Source organism: Chelonoidis abingdonii, chromosome 11 (genome assembly GCF_003597395.2).
Source record: "Chelonoidis abingdonii isolate Lonesome George chromosome 11, CheloAbing_2.0, whole genome shotgun sequence".
In the NCBI taxonomy this organism is placed as follows: Eukaryota; Metazoa; Chordata; order Testudines; family Testudinidae; genus Chelonoidis; species Chelonoidis abingdonii.
In genome coordinates, this window is record NC_133779.1 from 40058566 (window position 1) to 40080358 (window position 21793).

General features: G+C 58.5%; 1 protein-coding gene across 3 annotated transcripts; it reads left to right on the forward strand.

Annotated features, from left to right (window-relative positions):
• The first annotated feature begins 1768 nt into the window (after positions 1 to 1768).
• Positions 1769 to 17506, forward strand: B3GNT3 (UDP-GlcNAc:betaGal beta-1,3-N-acetylglucosaminyltransferase 3). 3 transcript variants are annotated; one of them, XM_032794864.2, is made up of 3 exons: positions 1769 to 1818; positions 3261 to 3389; positions 14448 to 17506. In XM_032794864.2, the coding sequence occupies exons 2-3, from the start codon at positions 3366 to 3368 to the stop codon at positions 15600 to 15602; spliced, it is 1179 nt and encodes a 392-aa protein (XP_032650755.1). In that variant the 5' UTR covers positions 1769 to 1818; positions 3261 to 3365; the 3' UTR covers positions 15603 to 17506. The 3 variants fall into 3 exon arrangements, with proteins under 3 accessions (XP_032650755.1, XP_032650912.1, XP_032650982.1); XM_032795021.2 differs by lacking the exons at positions 1769 to 1818; positions 3261 to 3389 and adding an exon at positions 7174 to 7994; XM_032795091.2 differs by lacking the exons at positions 1769 to 1818; positions 3261 to 3389 and adding an exon at positions 8480 to 8551 and having other exon boundaries at positions 14448 to 15681.
• Positions 17507 to 21793: the final 4287 nt, after the last annotated feature.

The following is a 21793-nucleotide window of genomic DNA, read 5'->3' on the forward strand; positions in this document are numbered from 1 at the left end:
ATAGGAGGGGTGGGGAAGGGGACACGGGGCCTTTCCCATCCCCGAGGCGCAGGCTGCCTGCTGAGGGGGATGGGGCCTGGGACCTTTCGTCTTGGCGCTGCGCAGCCTCCAGCCTTGCTGTGCCTCGGGCTGGCTGGGAGCCTGGGTAAACGAGGGGGTTTGGGGGGGTGGGGAGCTCTGCCCAGTTGTGGGGCTGGCACGACCTGGCAGGCTCAGCCCTGAGCACCAGGCCCAAAGGGACCATGGGAGCTGAGCTGGACCTGGGGCCAGCCTGGGCTGCTCCTTGCACCACTATCTAAGGCCATTCCAAGGCATCTACCCCCCGGCCATGGGAGGTGGGAGCTGGGCTGTTCCCCTATTTCCCAGGTTTGTGTAATCTCCATCCTTGGCAGCACCAGCTGGTCCTTGCCACCCGCCTGGTCTGAATAGTGCACAGCCAGGAAGTGCAGGGTCTCTGGTCAGCCTATGTGCAGCAGCCGCCACCTCTCTGCCTGCCCAGCCCTCAGGCCTGCTGTGTATTGCTGAGATGCTGCCCCAAACTCCCACCCCACATCAATCCCATGATCGGCCCTGCCCCATACTGCCGCTGTGCAATAGGGCAGTGCTGCAGTGCTTGCAAGCAACTGCCCGCCCGGAGCTCTGGGGTTAACTTCCTTGGGGTCCCCCCCCCAAAGTGGGATAGAATCACGGTGGTTTTGCAGGGCACCCATCCTGCTGTCACCTGGTGCCTGTGGGGGCAGGGTGGGAAGGCTAGGGATGGCTGGGGGGACAAGATTGGTCTGTCCCACAAGACGTGCTGTGACCAGGGTGGTGGCAGGGGAAACAATGCCCCCACCCCCAGCCTCGAAGCCTGTGAGTGCCATGCACAGGGGCGTTAAGCCAGGGCCTGACTGGGTGAAGCCACTCAGAGGCGAGGGAGAATTCCCAGCTGGGCCTGGCCCAGAGGCAGTCGAGCAATGAAGTGATGGGCTCCCGCTACACTGAGCTTTCGGTGCACAGCAGCCGTCCCACATGCCCCAGGGGGCGGGGGCAGAGCAGGTCCCCAGGCAGTGCCTGCACCATTGCATCCACCTCCGCCGCTGCAGCCAACTGGGCCGAGTGCTGCCAGGTGCCTCCGGCAGTCACTGCTGGGTTAAATGTCCTGCCCTTCTCCTGGCCATCCGTACTGAATCCCACCAGTGCCCTCCATGCCGTGGGCAGCTGGGGCTGCCTGGCAGAGCCGCTGTAGGCTAGGGCACAAGCCTGGAACGGCCCAGGGCGTTGGCTGCCATTGGGTCAGTTTACACGTTCGGCACAGCAGTGGGCCCAGGAGCAGGGCACCCCACGGCTGCCCGGGGGTCAGCGCAAGCTGGCGGGAGGGCACCACAAGGGCTTGTGTTGGGCTAAGCGACATGGGTGCAGTCGAAGGCGATTGGGACATATCCTGCTTGGGCCAGCTGGTGGAGTGTGTTGGTGCCGCTACCAGGCAGCTTTGGGGCCACCTCCATTCTGGACAAAGGCCATTGCCCGTTTGGTGTCAATCCCCACAACAGCTTCACTGGCACCTTCTCCACTCCCCAGAACAAGCTGCCAGCCCTGGGTGGGCATTGACCCAGGTTACATGAACAGGGGTTAGGGCCATACCTCCCAACTCCGCTGGGGAGCGGGTTGAAGGGCAGAGCCTGATTACGCCTCCAGCTGCAGAGAAAGCTGCCACCCTCACCCCAGGCTCATGTGACCAACCGACCCACCCCTGCCTCTCCAGCCGCCCCACAAGCCCTAGATCATTTCCTGAGTTTGTGAAAGCGCCTGTCCTGCTGCTGCTGAGTGGAGGTGCAGGTAGGCATGCCAAGCCAGGGGAGGGGGGAACGTGTGTGTGTTCATCTCCTCCCATAGGGGAGCTGGGGCAGGGCCTGATCCCTCAGCCTCCCCCCCTCCCCACCATGTGCCTGTCCTGCCTTGGCATTTACAGAAAATTCTATGGTGTGGGGGGAGGCAGAGGGGATCAGGGCAGTCAGGGGTCCAGCGTTCGGCAGCTCAAGGGGGGTTTCCAGCCTTGGCTGCCCCCCCAAGAATCAAAGCAGCCATGTTCAGTTGTTGTAAAAAGAAACTCCTGGGGCTTTCTTTGAGCAGCCAGGGCAGCAGGTGGGAGCTGTGGGAGGAGTCCTGGGGGGCTGAGAGGGGTGGCCCAGTGCCCTGGCTTTGCCAGCTGCTGCATGGGGAGAGGAACCAACGCTGCGGAGCAACTGGACCCCTCCGTGATGGTACCCATCCCTGGCCGGTGGGGCAGGGAGTCACTGGGGGAAGTGCCCAAGGGTGGTGAGGGGCCCTGGCGCTGGGATCCGAGTGCAAACCGGCCCCGAGCTCGGAGCTGGTGTTATGCTCTGGAGCCGCCCCAGCCCAGGGGGGATGTTCCCAGTGGGCAGCGGCTCCTGCAGGGGATGCTGAGTCAGCAGCTGGGTTTGCACCTCCTGACCCAGCCCAGCCAGCTGGCTGAGCCGGGCCCCAGGCGGAGAGGAGGGGAGCCAGCCTGGCTTGCAATAAACAACCCCTCAGGTCACACTGCCCCCACCCCCACGACTCAGCTGCCCTGCGTGGGCCAGGCCGCCCCAGGCTGGGTAAGCAGGAAGGCAGGTGTCGTCCGCCCTAGGGCTGGGACAACAGAGCCAGCCATGGAAGTAGGCTCAGGTTGTGTCCCCTGGCCTCCTGGCACAGCCCAGGGCTTGTGGGGTGGCCTGGTCCCATGCGGCCCAAGGCCAGCCCTGTTTCATTGCAGGGCCAAGGGCTTCTCTTACACCCAGCACCAGTCAGTCCCGCCCCACCTGGGCTGGGTCCGGCTGGAGCTGGGCCCTCCAGGGCACAGACTTCCCAGCCTGCTCCCGACCCACACGCCACCTGTTCCTGGCACTAGGGCATGGTAGTAAGCCAGGGAGATCTCCAAGCGTTTCTGCTCCAGGGAGGCAGGGGCATGTTTTCCTCCCCCAGCCATCACCAATCACCGGGAGCAGGAACAGCACAAGGGCATGGGAACAAGCTCCCCAGGCGGGGGGAGGTCTCTTGTCATTGGGAGCAGGTGCTGAAGAACCAGTGAAGCACTGGGGAGGAGCCATGGGGGCGGGGCAGCCCCAGCCGTCCTACTGAATGGCTCCTCTGGGGGTTAATTTGTGAATGGAGGGAGTGACACTCATAGGGTGTTTTTTCTATTGATTGTGTTGGCAACAAAATAGTAAGTGAGCTCCACTGCTATAGCCTAAGGGGGGTGTTTCTGTGTCACCCTCAAGGATAAAAGTCATACTACTGCTGCCAGCTAATGGAGAGGCTCCTCTTGGCCCTGCGGTAGCATTTCCTGCTTCTTGCCCCAGTGCTGTGGTTTGCGTGTCAGCTGGATGTTGTTGTCTGCCCTCTGCAAGGTATGTGCCAGCAGGATCAAGCCTGTTTTGCAAACTCTTTGCCCTTGTCACCTGGGCTGCTCCCGCCCTTGGCAGCGTCAGCTCGCTCTAGAGCGATGGCATTTGCTTCGGTGTTTGCCTGTGAAAAGCCAGATTCTTCTAATGTAGAGGAATTTCCTCAGCACCTAGAGGCCTCAGAAGGGAGCAGGGTGGTGCCAGGCACTGCACAAATACATGCTGAGTCCCTGTCCCCAAAAGCTTACAATCTAAGGAGGCCAGTCAGCCAAAGGGTGGGAGGGGAAACTGAGGCACTGCAAGGGGAAGTGGTCACGGAGCAGAAGCAGGAAGAAAGCCCCACTCGGAGTACCACCCCGGTGCCCTGCCCTGCCCAGTGGCCCACACTGCCTCACAGGGCTGAACCTCCTGTTTGACCACTCTTTGCTCTGAGGACCTATGGTTAGCTCCAACCAGGGATCTGCCTGGTGGCACGCATGGGTGAGGCACATCTCGGCGGCACTTTGCCAGCGGCTTCTGCCCCAGTCCCTTCCTGAGGAGCTGGCTGGAGCAGCTGCTGCACAGTCGCCAGCTGAACTCCTCCTGAGTGGGAGGGGGCAAGCACCTTGATTGCCTCATTAGCCTGCAGTGGCCAGGTCCCAGTCACCTGCTGAAGGCAGCCGGCAGGTGAGAGGGCTGCTCCGTGCCCACAGCAGGCAGATCCTGAGTCAAACTGCGGTGTTGAAATCCTCACTCTGCAGTGAGTAGCTACTCTGGGCTCAGCTGCTGTAGCTGGAGATGGGGGGCCGTGCGTTGCTCTGTGGCTCTGGGGGGGGCCTTGCAGAAGCAGAGTGGGCTACACAGGAAGATGGGGGGCAGGGGGAGCACTGGAGGGACTAGGAGGGTTTCCTTGCTATTGTTCCAGGCAGCTGCCCTCTTCCGTTTCCAGATAAATGCCTTTTTCCTGGCTTCATGCTCCAGGCAGTAACAGGCCACCGGGTTTTCCTGCCTGAGGCGGGGGAGGCTCCTTCCTTACGTGGAACAAATGACCCAGCTCCTGTTTCTGACGAGCAGCTAAAACAGAGCCGGGACGCGGGGAGCGTCTGGGGGCAGAAGGGACCCAGGCTGTACTGGCCCCAAAGAGGCCCGCGACGTAGCAGTGTCCCCTCCAGGTGAACTACGCCCTTGGTGTGGTGGGGTGAAGGAGACCCTCTCTTTCGTGCTGGGAAGGAACTTGTGTTGGTGGCTGGAGAGACCTGGCCTGGTGGCACCAGAGATCATGCCGAGCAATGTGCCCACCACGGGGGATTTCTGGAGTCTGGCTGCTAAGGGGCCTGAATGGGAGCTTTGAAAATCCCAGTTGGATAGTAGGGGCTGCAGCGTTTTGGAAATCTGGCCCCATCTGCTGGGTTAGGGGACAGGAGCCAGGCCCCCCCGCCGCCACCACCACCAGCACAGGCGTCTTCCCCACACAGCTGCTCCCAGGCCGAGGGAGCTGAGTCCAGGCTGCAAGGGAAGCAGGATGGTGCAGTGGTTAGTGCAGTGCCCTGGGGATCTGATCTGCTCCAGGCTGCCCTGTGCTGTGGTTCCCCCTCTGTAATGGGCGTTGGGAGCAGAAAGACATCACAGACGGCGAGGCGAGCAGATACCTCGGAGGCAGGGAGTATATTCCCCCCTGCCTTCGATCTATTCAGGGCTGGTTCCCTGCCTTCCCTCCTTGCTGAGAGGAACGCGTACCATGATTGGCTGGGAGGCTGAAATAAAACCAGCTGAAGGTTCAGAAAGTCTCCTCTGGGCTGCAGATTTTCACCCTATGACAAATGGCTCCGCGCTTGCTGTTTTCAATGCAGAGCCATCACAGCCCAGGCCCGGAGGGTGTCTCCTTCCCCCAGCTAGGAGAGAGGTCCCAGATCCACAAAGCCAGTGAGCGGGCAGGTGGAAGAAACTCCCCGAGCTCGCCCACGCCCCATATCTACTTGTTCCATGGGGCCGGGTCAGACTTGGTGGAGTTCGGCTGCGCGGCTGGCTGGGGATCCATCCCCTTGGTTCCCTGGAGTCTGAACTCCCCAACCCTGGAATCTCTCCTCCCAGCCCCAGAGCGTATTTCCTGTGGTTTTTGCTAACTGGCATTAGCTCGTTGCTGCAGCCCTGGGCCAGGCCCTGCCTCGAGGGCTTCCTGAACTCCCAGCTGGTTTCTGAGATAGCGCCAGCAGCAGTTTCGGTTTTGTCTCTGCTTCCTCATGTGCCTGGAGCGAAGTGTAATCTGCACTGACCAGGCGGGTGCCCATTCCATGCCACTCACATGTCTCTGGGTGACACCTCCTCCCCCCCCGCAGCTGTTGCTCCTCTATCTTTTTTTATTTTGTCTTTCCCATCACCAAGGTCGCACGATTCCCCCAGCGCAGGAACCACCAGGCTGTAGGATGAGAGAGGCCCCTTCCTCGGCCTATCGGGAGGCTGAGGTGCGCTCTGAGCCCCAGGCCAGGAGCTAGCAGCTAGCGTGGGCTTTGGGCAAGTCGCTCAGGCCTGCTCCAGAGCCTGGTAAAGGTGTAGTGTAGACAGGCCCCAGGAGCGGGGCTAGAGCCTTGGACAGCCTGGAAGACAGGAGATGGGGACATCCCGTTGACCCCAAGGCTGGGTATTAAAGGGTTAAAGAGCTAAGGGCTTTAAGGGATCCAGGGGGGCAGAACCCAGCTGCCCTGTACCAGCCTCCCAGGCAGGGGCAGCCCCTGGGGTAGATCCTGACTTCGTTCTGGGGGCTCAGCCAGGGAAGCAGGAGCGACTCCTAGGGAGACCTGGGCCTGTTGGACCCCCAGCTCACCCAGACAGGTGGGGACCCAGGAATTAGCTGCACCAGTGATGGGGATGAGCAAGAGGCTGGCAGACTCCCAGCTGTCCCCGATGCCCGGCCCACATCCTGGGGGCTGGGCCCGGTGTCAACAGGCTGGCACGACACCGGCCCCTATTCAGTGACTGCAAAACCGCCTGCTGGGACGGTGATCAACAGCCTTTGGCTTCCAGGCCAGGCCAGGCCAGCTCAGCTTGGTGCTGCTGCAGAGCTGGCTGTCTGGAGTGCTGATCCGGGGGTGGGGGCATCGCGGGGCAATTCCTGTCCTTTGCGCTGCCAGGGGGTGCAGGGCAGATTCTCTGTGTTCCAGGGAGCTAAGGGCTAAGCCAAAGAATTGGGTTTGGGGTGGGGGCTCTCTCAGTCCAGTGCTGCCTTGCAGAGGGACAGTGGCTTCCGGGCGAACTGGGCCTTGGATTGGAGGGAGGGGGAATTCCCATGTCCCATGAGACTCTGGAGTCAGCAGAGGATTATCTGCTGAGCCAGCCGCTCCCTGACGCTAAGCAGGGTGAGGCGGGCTAAGTGTGGGGACAGGAGCCCTCACAGGAAGGTGCCGTCTCCCTTCTGCGGTGTCCAGGTGTAAGCAGGCTGTTGGCTGACATTTAAAACCCAGGGATTAACTCAACTCCTCCACAGCCCCTTGCTGCAAAGAGCAGGGCTGTCCACTGGCTGAGGCCCACTCGGCTCTTCCATTCCACGCCCCGGCGGTCTGGGTTGGATGCGGGGCTCTGTTTTGCTCGGGAGTGGCTCGCTGTTACCCACCCAAGAGGTGGCTGCATTGCGTGCTGGGCGAGACCTCTGCCCGGTGCAGCTCTAGTCTTCAAATGAGCATGTTTTCTGCTCTGCATCTTGCTGCTCCAGTGGGTGGCGGTGGCTGCTGAGGGGGGGAGTGCAGGCATGCCAAGGCGCTGGGTTACGAAGGGGGATTTTGTCAATGGGCGTTTTCCTTGCTTCCACCCACTTCAGAGTCTCCCTCGATCTTGCCACTTCTGCTGCCTGACCCCTCACACCAGACCTCGCTGCTGGCTTCCATCTGCCCAGGACGTCCCTGAGGCTGAGCCATCCCCGACCGGGACAGGTGTGAAGGGTTTTGTGGTTCGTGCTGGGGGTGTAGGGGGGGAGTTGCTAGCCATGAGCTGGGACCAGCTAGGTTGGTGCAAACGGGCCTGAGGCCCGCAGCATCCCTGCAGCCCAGAGCAGGGGCGGCGCAAGCTGCTTAGGGCCCAATCCTGCACAAGGGCTGAGGTTCTGCCAGGGACGTAGGCTCCTCTGTGGGCACGTGGCAGCTGGCAGGGCGTACGTGACGCATTGCAAGAGGCGCTTGGCACTCCTTGGCCTTAGGAAGGTCCCATTTGAAGTAACAGCCCGGATCTGCCTGTCACAGGGCCAGCTTGCTGAAGGAAAGTTTAACTGGTGTTAAGCAAACATCCTGGGAGATTCTTGCTTGCAGCTCTGTCCAATTAGCCGAGCCCCAGGCCTGGTGTGCAGCATACCTCTGGAGAATAAATACACCTAGCAGGGCTCCAGTTGCTGCCAGCGAGTCACGGAGACTCGAGTGACGCAGGGGGATTTGCCAGGCTGGCATCGCCATAGCTACGGAGGGGAGGTGGCCCCTTTCCACTGCTCAGCACGCCCCTGAAGTGCAGCTTTTTGACTGAAGCAGCTGGCGCCGTCTCTCCCGTGTTGAGATGTTGCTTTCGGCGGCTGGGTGACTCAGCCCGTCAGAGTTGGCACCCTCCGAGCTGGCATGCGTCTCTACCCCCTGGTGAGGAACGCGGCTTATTACGGTAAGTGGGGCAGTGCGTGGAGAGGCAAAGACAAGCCCCTAGGGATGCTGCAGCCCGAGGGCTCCCCCATAGCTCTGCTCCTGTACTATCGGCCTCTCCCTGTGCCACAGTCCTGCTCCCCACTTTGAGTGACAGTGATTGAAGGGGTGTGTGTGTGTGTGAATACCCTTCTCCCAGGATTAGCCATGGGTGGGGGAGAGAATACTCTCAGAGCAGTTGGTTTTGGAGTTAATGGCTCTTTGAGAGGTATGGGGCAGCTGCCCCCCCTTGGAGCAATTGTCTCCGGCTCTTGGCAGATTCAGGCAGCTGTCACCGTGTCAGTTACGCTCAGGGTGGCTCCAGCTCTCTGAGCGATTGTCTCAGACTCTCTGCAGGCCTTGTTCCACAGGTTGTGTTTGTGTTTGGAGCTTCTATGGGAACCATGCAGGCTAGAACCATTTTGTGTTTTAGAGACACAGGAGTGCCTTCCTGAGGCCATGTCGATTTCACACAATCCAGTGAAACATTTCCACAGATGATGACTGAAGTTCTGCTTCAGAGCAGTGCTGCTGGAGAAGGTGGGGGGGCGTTAGGGCGGTTCCCTTTGGCTATCTTGACATGTGACGGTGACAATGTGTGTGTGAATGGCTACGAAGCTGGAACTTATTGATTCTCAACATTAAATAATTGTCCGAGCTGCCGGGACATTCTCACAAATGTGAAAATTTCAATTGATGATTTAAAAAAAGCTTAAAAATGAACATCGCTCTTCTCAGTCAGCATGTGAAAAACCAAACGCCGCCACACCCTATCCCAGGGGCTGTTGTCCAACGGGGGCAGCGGGGGCAGGAATGGGAGGTTTGAGGGACCCAGACCTAGGCTCCCAGGAAGCAGCCAGTGGCAGCCGCAGGGATGAATGCAGACCCCCAAACGAGACGGCGTCCATGTTTCTGAGTCGTTCTGCTCCTTTCAGGATGACGCCAGAGAATCCCCTTTTCCCTGATCAGAACTGCCCCTGAAATCCTCTTACAGGCAGAAGGGGGGGCTGGGCCGAATGGGGGTGACGCACGTGGCAGCGTGACGGGAAAGTGAGCTAGTGTGGAACACTAGGGTAAGGTGATGCCATTGCAAACCACAGAGAGCCTGAGGGGTGGCTCTAACCCACCTGCTATTCAACATGGCACGTTGAGACGTGGGACCCTTGTGCCCCATGGGTACAGCCAGGGAATGCCTGGAGAGGCTGCTAACAATGGCAGAGTAGTGTGGGCAGAGGACCAGGCTGCCCACAAACCTGCCCCAAGGGGACCTGGTCAGGTGCCTCCCCCGTCTCCCTGGGCTGGGCAGCCTGCTCCCATGCTGCAGTGTGGCCGAAGCAGACTGTAGATCCCAGTGAAACCCTTCGTCCCACTAGAAGCAGACTGGGGGAAAAGTGACATCTGTGTGGGAGCCGCCTCAAGGAACCTGCCTCCTTGGCCCGGTGGGGACTGGCAACGCAGGCGCCTTATCGGCGTCCCGGAGGCCGAGGAGATAAGCGCTGGGGCATACAAGGCCTTGGAACAGGAGCAGCCATTGTCCTAGGGCGCCATGTGTAGGTGCGCTGCACCTGGGGACCTGACCATGCTGCCCCCTGGGGGTTGCCCCTGGGCCTGCAGCCCTGCCACTAGCCAGAGCTCAAGGGGAGAGAGGACAAGACCGAGCACTGCCAGGAAGCCATGGGGGCTGCCAACACTTAGGAGAGCCACCCGAGGATGCCAGGATCAGCTCGGCTTCCCCCTGAGAGCGACCTGGGCAGGTGGTGCCTGTGTCTGCATAATGCCTGGCCCAAAGTAGCCCCCTGGCCATGCTGGGAGGTTAGCGAGAAGCGGCTCCCATGGGCAGGCAGAGGCCCGGGAGCTGGGACTGAGCGGCAGTCTGTGTGCCGGGGAGCAGCTGGGCCGGGACACCCCCATGGTGTGGCCATGAAAATGAGAAAGAAAAACCCCTTGAGGGGAGGAGATTTTCCTTTTTACTTTTGTGCGTTGAAAAGATGAAAATTGTTGCTAAAACTGTTTTAATTTGGGGATTTTCTTTTAGTGTTTAAAAATAACCCAAGAATATACAAAATCGTGTTTTTTGAAAACTGATTTTTTTTAATTTCTAAATTTTTTTTTTGTTGGGGGGAGAAGAGGAATGAGAAAATGTTGAGGGATATGGGGAGGAAACACCCAAATATTTTTACCGTTTCCCTAGACTATTTGGAACTTCTGGGGCAAGCTGGGAGAAACTTTTTTTTCAACAAACAATTAAATTCACCAAAAATACATTTTTCCACCCTCCACTCCGCCCGAGCACTAAAACTATTTGCAAATTTGGGTTGACTTCAGCGAATAGTTTCAGCTAAAAAAAAATTCCTAAAGACGTCAAAACTGTTTCATCCATTTTGAAACGAAACCTTTCAACTTTTTCTGTGGCGACGGTGTGTCATTTAGAACAGTCACAAACTGAAACAAAAAAAAAAAGGGAACCCTCCCCCGCCAATGAATTATTTTGTAACAAGCAAAATGTTTCATTTGACTTAAAACAAACAAATATTTGGTGAGGGGAAAAAACAGCCAAATTCAGCTTCGGTTCAAACTGACCCAGTTCTTTCTTTTTCAGTTTGTCCCTTCCCCCCAACTGACAGATCAGTTCACTTGGTTTTACTTCTGAGATGAAGTGTGAAGTCTGGTGGGAGGCCAGTGGCCAGGACTCCTGGGTTCTGTTCCCGCTACTGACTGTGACCTGTGGGCAAATCTTTTCCCATGGCTGTAGCATGGGGCTAAAAGTGGCTCCTTCCTGGGGGGTGGCATTGAGAGGGTTAATTTGCTAAGTCTGTAACCTGCAGTGAGATCCACAGATGGCAAATACAGCAGCAAGGGAGTTTACTGCAGATCTGATTGCTGGTTTTCTTTAGACGATCTGCCAATGTCCACAATCTGCTATTCAGGGCCACGTTGCTGGGTGTTAGCAAGCTCCACAAACATGGACTACACCTTGCGAACTCCCGGGAAGCCGGGGTGCGTTACCAAGCAGGCTGAGGCCCAGAGCGAGTGGGGTTTTGTGTGTGTTTTTGCTGAGGCTGCGCCAGGACCGGCGCTAGGGTTTCTGGCACCCTAGGCGCCGGGACATTTCGCCGACCCGCGCGCGGGTCTCGCGGCTCCCTGACCCCTGGGGGGGCGGCGCCCTGGGCTGCCGGATCGCGGGCGGCTCCTGACCCCGGCGGGGGGTGCCCTGGGCTGCCCGGCGGCGGCGCACTGACCTCAGGGGCGCCCTGACCGGGGGGAACCTTGGCTGCCAGCAGCTCAGCCCCTCCAGCAGCAGCGGCTGCAACCATTTAAAAAATTTTTGGGGGGCGCCACTTTTTGGCGCCCCCAAATCTTGGCACCCTAGGCAACCGCCTAGTTCGCCTGAATGGTTGCACCGGCCCTGGGCTGCCCGGTGAAATGGGATTAGAACGCTAGGCTCCCAGCCTGCTGCTTCCCCCACTAGGCAGCGTTGTCTCTAGTGTTTCTTTGAGGCGGTGTGTGCATTCCAGAGCTCTATCTGGGGCTCTGCTAGGGACTGCTCTATAAATAGGTGCATGCTGCACCATGGTGCGGGGACCCAAGGCAGAGCCTGCAGTCCAAGGAGACCAGGCAGACCAAGGAAGGACGATTACCCGGTTTTACCCGGGGGGGGGGAATTAAAGCGCAGGCTTTGTCTCTGCTGACCCCAAAGTTCTCTGTGAGAGAGCAAGCACGGGTAGCTCTGTCCCTGTGAAATGCTGCTGGAGACAGGGTCCATATGGTGCGTGCAGCTTGGGAGCATGAGGCCAGCTCCCTGCGCCCTCGCTCCCCTTGCAAATGCCCTGTTTCCATTGTGGCTTTGCAGTGATGTGATCGATGTGGTCGAGTGAGTCAATTTATCTCCTAGTTAAAAAATGCACTTTTCTGTAGTGATGGCAAAGCCCTGGAGCGCTGCAGCAACCTACCCACTGAGCGAACCCCTCAGCACCTCATTCAGCCTCTTAGTAAAGGCCACCTTCTGTGTCAGTAGGCTTGGGTGCACAGAAGGTGGCCTGAGGCTAGTGTGCTAGTATCTGTGTGTGCGCATAGGCCATGGAGCAGGGGAGGGGGGCAGGCACCTTGCCTGTGGCCTGACCAGTGTTTAGCATGTCCATGAGATAGGGTAGCTACCCAGCCGGTTTTGGACTGGCCGGGCTGGTTTTAGACTGGCCTGCCTGGTGTTTGTACTCTCTTGACAGCCTAGAGATGTCATTTGCGGGCAGGGTTTTTGGCGGGTGCCCGTCCAGCTGCAAGCACAGAGATCGGGCAAGTAGAAGCCGCACACATCGCGGGCAGGGCCGGCACCAAGATCCTGCTCTGCCAGCGCAGCGGGCCGGGTCCTCACCTGGCAAAACCGGGGCAGCTCCTCTCCGTTCCAGGGCCAGCTGGGAAGTGGGCGGACCTGTCGCCCAAGGGGTAAGGTGAGGGAGGGACAGCAGAGGGGCTCCCTCGAGGAGTGAGACCCCAGGAAGGGGGTGGGTGCAGGGGTTACTGGGCCATGGAGGATGAGGCTGCTGCTGGCGGTGGGGGGAGGTGAGACACCTACAGCCGACCCTCCCATGTGAGACCGTTAGGGTGTGGTGAGCATAGTGGCTGTGATCGGGCGTCTGATGGTGGGGAAGGAGGAAGCTGATTCAGAAAGGAAAAGATCTACATGGGGGGCAGGGAGTGTTTGGGGAACAATGCACAAAGCACATAACCACACACATGAAAGGTGGCCGACGGTGCCAATTTAAAATCTTTCAATGCAGCGCAAGCCAGGCTCTGGTCCAGGCTGATGAGGGACACACCAGGAGCTGCTTTGACCAAAGCAGCCTCCCAAAAAGCCTTGGCTGCGGTTGGCATTTGCTGCAGCCTTTTAAACCTTAAACAAAACAGAGAAGAGCCTGGACTGTCACTGCTGCCACTGATCAGTTGTGTTTTGTTTTTAAATCCGGGGAGAGCTCTCCCCTGCATGCCCTGGTCATCCCTCCAAGCAGTACCAGGCCTCTGCTGGGTGCAGGAGAAATGAAACTCTTTGATCCCGCTTCCTCCTCCTCATTTTCAGTCAGAAACAGGCAGGTAAAGCCAGTTTTGCTCTGGGTAGGCTCACAAATCCTCCTATGCTGACAGTGACTGTGATGAGTGGCGTCCCTGTGGGAGAAGCAGCAGCGTCACGGGTTTTCTCAGCCGCAGGGATGGGAGAGGGAATGAATTCCTGGCTTTGGGGCTAGTGTCCCAAAGTGACTGGAGCCCCAGACAGGCCTTCTCTGGACCCGAGCTAAGTGGAGCTGAGCCTGCCTCAACCCACCAGGTAGCCCGTTGACCATGCTGCGGTCCTTGTGGGGCACCTTGCTTCTGCAAGGTTCCCCCCGACTGCAGTGGGGGAGATGCAAGGAGGCTGATCCGACGCAAGCAACTTTCTCCGTTGAGCTCATTGGCCTTCCTGGCTGACCCTAAGTGTCTGTTGGGTGCTGAGGGGCAAGCTGCTGCCAGAGCCCCATCCGGTCTAGGGAGCAAAGGATCCTAGGGCGCTAGAATGCCAGGTTCCCATGCCAACGCCAAGCAGTAACCGGGCTGGTAGGGACATCTTGCATCCCCTGTGATGTCCAGTGCCTGATGGGTGTATCTGTGCTTACAGTATGAATGGAGGGTGGAGTCTGAAGTGTGTGTGTGCGCACCATTGCCTTCTATTGGGTGGAACTGGAACGCCTAGACTGTGTGTCATAGGGCCTATACTGCTTCATGGAGCTTCTCCCTTAGATTAGGTGGGAGGAGGAGCTGCCTTCTGCCTCCGGTGTTGCTGTGACGTTCTGCATGGTGCCCTGGTGGGCAGCACTGCATCAGTCATGACATCCAGGGTGTGCAGTACATTTTTCCCAAAGTGTGTTGGGAATCTGATTTCCAAATCCTTGCAGCAATGGAGCAACGTCTAATTCCTGGCACTTACTGTGAGAGACTCTCCTAAGTTGATTGGCAGGGGCGGTGGGAATGGGGAAATGCCCCAAACTGGTGTTTATGCAGTTGGCTTTTCTCAACCTGCCCATCCACCCCTCAAATAAGCTGCAGAGAAGTACCAGTCAGGGGCTGTTGCTGGGAAGCAGGTGGGGATGCCAGGCTGCAGGGGATGCCAGGCTGGCTTTAGCAGCCAGCCTTTCCATCAATGATGGTGGTCGCTTGGCACTCCTGAAAATCTGGCTGCTTCAAATCAGATGCCTAAAAATGGCTTTTGGAGTTGAGCTTTGGGGCCAGGGTTCTAACCAAGGGGAGAGGAGTGGAGAGAAGAGTCCAGGAGATGCAGGGCAGCCAGCTCAGGCAGCCGGAGCTGCAGAGGAGGAGGCGCTTGCACCCCTCAGCAGGGCAGGGATGGGGCGAATGGTTGGAGGTGCAGCTGTGTGTTGGCTCTCAGCTCCCATCTCTGTCTCTCTTGCAGAGGAAGATGCTGTCCCGCCGGGGCTGCAAGCCTGAGGTCCTCATCCTGACTGTGGTGGGGATCGGTGGCCTCCTCTTCCTCCTCATGACGAACGAGGGCAAGCATGTGATGAAGGCTGCCACGAAAGTCAGCAGTACCAGCCCCCCGCCCAACGTCCCCACAACCCCGTGGCACGGCCCTGAGTGCAAGGAGAGCTCCTCGGTCACAAATATCTCCGGCTTCGCTGACCTGCCTGGCCACATCCAGGACTTCCTGCGTTACAAGCACTGCAAGGAGTTCCCCCAGCTGCTGGATGCCCCTGACAAGTGTGGGGGGGCTGACGGCTCCCCAGGGGTCTTCCTCCTCCTGGCCATCAAGTCGTCGCCCGGGAACTATGAGCGGCGGGAGATCATCCGCAAGACTTGGGGGAAGGAGAGGACGTACCAAGGGGTCCGTATCCGCAGGCTCTTCCTCGCCGGGGAGGTGAGGGGTGCACGGGAGGCTTGGAAGCTGAACCGGCTGCTGCGGCTGGAGGCGGCGGAGCATGGGGATGTGCTGCAGTGGGCGTTCCTGGACAGCTTCTTCAACCTGACCCTCAAGCAGGTGCTGTTCCACAGCTGGCTGGAGGCCCACTGCCCCGGCGCCCACTTCCTCCTTAACGGGGACGACGACGTCTTCGCCAACACAGACAACATGGTGAACTACCTGCTGGGCTTGCGGGGGACCAATGATGGCGACGGGCACCTCTACGTGGGCCAGCTCATCGCCAACGTGGGCCCCATCCGCGAGAAGTGGAGCAAGTACTATGTGCCCAAGCAGGTCACTGCCTCCAGCTCCTACCCACCCTACTGCGCGGGTGGCGGGGTGCTCATGTCCGGCTTCACCGCCCGTGCCATCTACAAGGAGTCGCTGGGCATCGAGCTTTTCCCCATAGACGATGTCTATCTGGGTATGTGCCTGCAGAAAGCTGGGCTGGCCCCAGCCTCCCATATGGGCATCCGGACTGTGGGTGTCAGGGTGCCTTCCTCCAAGCTGGAGTCCTTTGATCCCTGCTACTACAAGGAGCTGCTGCTGGTGCACCGCTTCGTGCCCTACGAGATGCTAGTGATGTGGCAGGCCATTCACGAGCCGGACCTGCGTTGCGGGAAGAAACTGCAGGTCTATCAGAGCATCTGAGGGGACCCTGGAATCCGAGGGGAGGGGGCACCGGGGAGGGATGTAATGCCAGGTTGTAGGTGCTAGGGCATCGGTGGGTGATGCCACTTATCTAGGTCTTCGCTGCTGTGCCCCAAATGCTCCAGACCAGTCACCTCTTTCTTGCTCTTGATGCCTATTCCAGGAAGTCCCGGCTCCAAGGGGCGGGACTTCCAGGAACGAGCCTCAGCAGGACTTATGGTTCTGTTGGCTAACATGCATGGAGTGCACAGAGAGGCTGAACGGCTCACTGGCTTCTGGTCCTGTCCCAACTGGTTTGGCTCATTTGCCATTCTTGGGATGTCAGAAGCTTTTTCCGCAGCTCCTCCCTTCCCCGTAGCTGCGATAAGCATTTTGAGCTTGGTAGGGATCCCTTTGCAGTGATCCCCTGGGGGCGGCTACCTCCGAGAAGGCAACTGCCAGAAAGCCACCAGACTGGGGTGGAGGTGGGAATTTCTGCCTCCTTGACTAATGGGCACATTTGCCACCTGGGTGCCCGAATCCTGGGCAGGATGTCACTGGCTTGGCCGATGCCCAGATCTTGGCCTGGACACTGCGTCTCTGGGGCCGAAGGTCCAAACACAGCAGGAAGTGGGTAGGGTGTCTGGCGTGAGGAGCTTGGCTCGGGGTCCTAGGCCCAGCCCCTGTTTCACCTCCGGCCCTAAGAGCAGGGGATGGGCGTCATGCACATCCCTGCTCCAGAGCTTGGGGGCCAGATCTGCCCTGGCGTAGCCAGCTGTGGCCCTGTAAAATCAATGGAGTCGTGCCTAGTGAGCCCTGGGTGAATTTGGCTCTGAGGCTACAATGCAGAAGCAGACAGTACGAGGGGGACAAGTCGGGTGTTCTCAGCTAGGCCCGCAGGGGCTCTCTGGCTTCTGCAGCTCCAGCCCTGTCCCTTGCTGCTAACGGTCTGGTTGGTGGATATATTGACTGGGAGGGCTGGTGCTTCCAGCTCCTCAAAACAGCAGAGAGAAGCAGTGTCTGCTCCCCACCCGCCCCTGCTCCTTGTGAGTCAGTTTGTCCTGTGGGACTAGGCTGGCAGGAGGTGGAGAGGAACCAGATTGAAGGATCAGAGCTTCAGCCCCCGGGTAGCTCTGGGGCAGCTGTAGAAAACCTCAGGAGGGCGTGTGTGTGCGGCCGTCCCCTCTCTCCCAGCACCTGTCTGTGCAGATATTCCAGTGATGTGTGTGGACTTTTGTGCTCCAGGACAGGACAGGAATCTGTCTGGGGTCTTGGACGCTGCTTCACCCATCCATTGGGCTGCAGGACTCCCGCTGAGAAGCACCAGGAGCTGGGCCATACCCAGCTGGCTTCGGGGCCCACCATCCTGCACTGAATCAGCGCTAGAGACTCCGGCTGTAAAACTGCATCTCTGCTGGCGGGGGAGGGAGCAAACGGGGGCCTCTCTTCACCTCCAGCTCAGCTGTGTCCTGACTGTACTAATCACCCGACCCCCAGTCCTCCCAGGGCACAGGCGTATGGCACCAAGGGCTGATTTCCTGTCCCTGAGAATCCGGCCTCCTGCACATTCCCAAGCCCCTTGCAGGACACGGCTGATCTGAACGGGGGCCTTTGAATTCAGGCCTGTGGCTTGGTTCATGTAGGACTTGGCACGGCCAGATGGGCAGGGGGAGCTTGGCAGAGGCCCAATCTACGACCCTCCCTGGATCTGCCCAAGCAGAGGGCAAACCCGAGATCTGAATTGCTGTTAAACTCGACCCACCGGCAATTTCTGTTGCTCAATCAAGAAAGCTACCAGGGTGCGGCAACAGAGCCTTGCACCTCTCTCAACCTGTCCGCTGCATCCCCCTGGCTCTGACAAACTGCTGCTGAGACTTTGCCAAGTAATTGTTTTATGAGATAACAAGCCCAAAGTTTCCAAGCTCCCTGGCCTCTTTGTCCGATGTTTCAAACCAGCTCCACCTTGCATTAAAATGCACCCTCCCCCCTTCTGAACCTGCCACATCAATCGTTCAATTTCATGCATAGTGCTGAGGTGGAGTCAGGAACTGCACAGGTTAGATCTGCTGCTGAGAGAACACATCCATCCCCTCCCCAGCCTGCAGTTCAAAAAAACCCAAACCAACAAAAACCAGAATTGGCAGGAACCTGAAGATCTGGTTCTATTTTCAGCACATGTTCTGGCAAGAGCTCATCTCCCCTCCCCGATTGGGGCAGAATGTTCTTGCCACCCCACCCCAAGTGGCATTTGTGGAATTGCTTAGGACTCTGCAACCCAGACGTGGGGGGCAAAGCCATCAGCTCACAAACCTGGGGGTGCAAAGGCCTGACCCTCCCTGACGAGGGTGGGGGCGAGGGTTTCACAGAATCATAGACTTTAAGGTCAGAAGGGACAATTATGATCATTTAGTCTGACCTCCTGCAATGCAGGCCACAGAGTCTCACCCACCCACTCCCACAACAAACCTGTGTCTGAGCCATTGAAGTCCTCAAATCGTGGTTTAAAGGTTTCAAGGTGCAGAGAATCTTCCAGCAAGTGACCTGTGCCCCAGGCTGCAGAGGAAGGTGAAAAACCTCCAGGGCCCCTGCCAATATGCCCTGGAGGAAAATTCCTTCCTGACCCCACAATATGGCCATCAGCTAAACCCTGCGCATGTGGGCAAGACTCACCAACCAGACACCCAGGAAAGAATTCGCTGTCGTAACTCAGATCCCATCTCTTTACAGTCCATTGGGCATACTTACCGCTAATAGTCAAAGACTAAATAATTGCCAAAATTAGCCTATCCAACATCCCATCCCCTAGCTCTGAGGTGCGGCTGTGTGGCCTCAGGTCAGCAAAGCGTTTAGTCGTGGGCGTCCGGCTCCCTCCTGCTCCAGTCAAGTCTGTCAGCTCGTGCTGGTGCCACAGCCAGGGTTGCGGCTGGGCAATCGGTAGTTCCTCAGCAGGGGTTGGAGAAAGTTGTTTCAATTGGCCGTGTCCTGGGCTGGAGCTGCCTGTGCTGCGCAGGGCCACCCGGGGGGCAAGTGAGGCAAGTTGTCCCGGTCCCCCAGACCATCTTCCGCGGCACTTTGGCAGCGGGTCTCGGGGCAGAAGGACCCCCCCACCGCAGTGCCAGGTCTTTGACAGCAATTCAGAGGTGGGGAGTCCTTCTGCTCTGGGACTGAAGTGCCCTGAAGACTCGTGGCAGGGGGTCCTTCCACCCTGGCACCCGCCGCTGAAGTGCCAGGTCTTTGGGGGCAAGGGTGTTGGGTTTTCTGCAAATAGAAAGTTGGCAACTCTCATTGCAGGGTGCATGCCGGGGGGGGAGGGGGCATGTGGTGCTTGTCACTGTGTATCAGGAATCAGGGCCTGGGTCTGGCGGCTGACCAGCCTGTTCAGCCAGCCCTCTGCCTCTGGGATACCTCGTGAGACTCACTGCTATGCCTAGGGGCAGCACTCACCTACCCACAGCTCTGCCCTGGCTCCTGTGCCTGCCGTGTTCCCAGCCCCGCCACCGTGCCTGGTGCTTGGCTCTGTTCCTGGCCTTTCCCTCTTGCTCTGATCACTAGGCCACAGCATCCACGCCCTGTTCACGACACTGTCACTAGAGGGGATTCTCGCCCATTTAATGATTCCCCACCTAAAAGATCTTGACAGATTGGTAATGAGGGGACGACCAGGATGCCTGCGGGCCACCTGGCAGTGATTAGGGCCGGATCTTTGCTGGGTGTGAATTGGTGCAGCTCTGAGTTCAGGATCTGGCCCTTATGCCTGTCAGCTGGAGGGATTTTAGCCTCATCAGGACTCCTGGGTCCCTGACTGAGCTGTGACTGTGGAGGTTGGCCAGGTTACAGTTCGTGGAGCATTCAGTTCTGCCTGTGGGGAAGGGGGTTACATCACAGCTTAATTAAAGTGTGTGGGGGGAAGCATTGGGTGATTGGTCTCTAGGAGTGGGGAAACCTGCATGGGGCTCCTGTCGTCACCCGAGAGGCGCATGGAGAGATTTGGATCACCAGACGCTCCCCAGCCAGGGGGCTGAGGGTTGTGCCTAGCCCAGGCCAGGGGTGGTTCCTGAGATGGCAATGGGCCGGCCTCGAGGGGGGAGGATGGGATCGTCCATCTCTCCTGGCCGTGCTGGGCTGAACGGGCCTGGAGCAGCGCTGCACACGTCCCAGGGAGGCAGCTGGCCTGCAAGATGGTGGCCAACATTGGCACTGTCGCTGGTTGGGCCGTTCAAGTGATTGGATCTTCCTGTCACTGGCATCAGAGTGTCTGGAGTAGGTGTCACAGAGTCCCCGAGTGATGCTCTGGAACTGCTCCCCACAAAGCCAGTCAGGACTTTGGGGAGCCTTCTCTCCCTTGGAGCAGACTTGTTCAGGGCAAGAAGCTCACACGTCTTCACCTCCTGGGTCTCTCCTTGGAGCATTCAGCATCCTCTGCCTCCTCCGGCTCCATCGCGAGCCAACCCCAGGCGGGGTCCTGGGGAAAGCCAGAGGGTCTGCACCCCCACTTTCTGGCATCAGAAGTGAACTCTCAGCCCAGCCACTAACACAGAGGTTATTCGAAGTGAACAGGAACAGGTCTAAAACAGAGCTTGTAGACTACCAGCGCAACCGGGACCCCTCGGGCCGGGTCCATTCGAGGGGTCAAGTGAGCCAGACCCCCAGTTTGCACTCTCACCCTCGTCCAGGCAGCTCCAGACTAATCAACTCCCTCCAGCCTCTCCTCTCTGCTCAGCCCACTATCCCGGGAACAGCGAGTCACCTGATCGCCCTGTCTCCAACACCTTCCAGCTCGGCACCTTGCAGGGGAGGGCCCAGGCCATCAAGCTTGCTAAGGAAGACAGAGTGCCAAGGCCCATTCAGGTGCACTGCCCTAGCTCTGCACCATCACACACCCTTGAATCCACCCACCCTAGATACTAGAACTGCCTAAGGGGACACTGAGGCACCAACACAGCTATTCAGAGGAACATTAAACATCCTAGTTTGGTCACGACAGGGCGGTAGGGGGTGACAGGGGAAGGAACCAGATGGAAGGATCAAGCGCAGCCCCTCCGGGTAGCTCTGAGGGGCGCTGAGAAACCTCAGGAGGCAATGTGTGTGCGGCCCTCTCCCTCTCCTCCCAGCACCTGTCTGTGCACGATATTCGAGTGATGGTGGTGACTTTGTGCTCCAGTACAGGACAGGAATCTGATCTGGGGTCTGGACGCTGCCGTCACCCTTCCATATGGGCAGCAGACCCCCGCTGAGAAGCGCACCAGGAGCTGGGCCATACCCAGTCTGGCTTCGGGGCCCACCATCCGCAACTGAATCAGCGCCAGAGATCTCGCGGCTTGTAAAATCTGCATCTTCTGCTGCGGGGAGGAGCAAACGGGGGCCTCTCTTCACTCCCAGGCTTCAAGCTGTGTCCTGACTGTACTATAATCCACCCCTTCCTCCAGGGCACAGGCGTATGGTCCACAAAGGGCTGATTTCCTGTCCCTGAGAACCGGCTCCCTGCACATCGCCACAAGCCCCTTGCAGGACATCGTCTTGATCTGAACGGGGACTCTTGAATTGGCAGTGCTTGTTGTCATGAGGACTGGCACGGCAGATGGTCATCGGGGCTTGGCGAGGCCCTAACCCTATACCCACCCCCTGTTGCCCAAGCGGAGGGCAAAACCCCCGATCTGTAACTGCGTTTAAACTCGACCCATGGCAATGTTCTGTTTGCCCGCCGACTCAATCAAGGAAAGCTACCCAGGGTGCGCAACAGAGCCTTGCACCCTCTCCAAACCTGTCGCTGCACTCCCCTGGCTCTGACAAACTGCTGCTGAGACTGCAATAATTTTTTATGAGATAACAAGCCCAAAGTTCTCATAGGTCACTGTCCTTGGTTTGTTGTTTTATGTTTCAAAACCGACCTTCAGCTGTTCCTCTTCCAGCTCCACTTTGTGTTCTAAATGCACCCCCCCTTCTGAACCTGCCACATCCAATTGTTTAAATCATCACGCAGAGCTTTGCACATTGCTGCGAGCCCAATCTCCCTCCCGCATTGGGGGCACGAATGTTCTTGCCGGCCACCCCGGTGCGCGTTGTGGAATTGCCAGTACTCTGTCAACACCCAGACGTGGGGGGCAAACCGGAAAGCTTCGAACGGACAACCCCTGGCGGCTGCAAAAAGCCCTGCACCCTCCACCTGACGTCGTGGCGGGCGAGGTTTCACAGCATGCTTAAGTCAGAAGGGC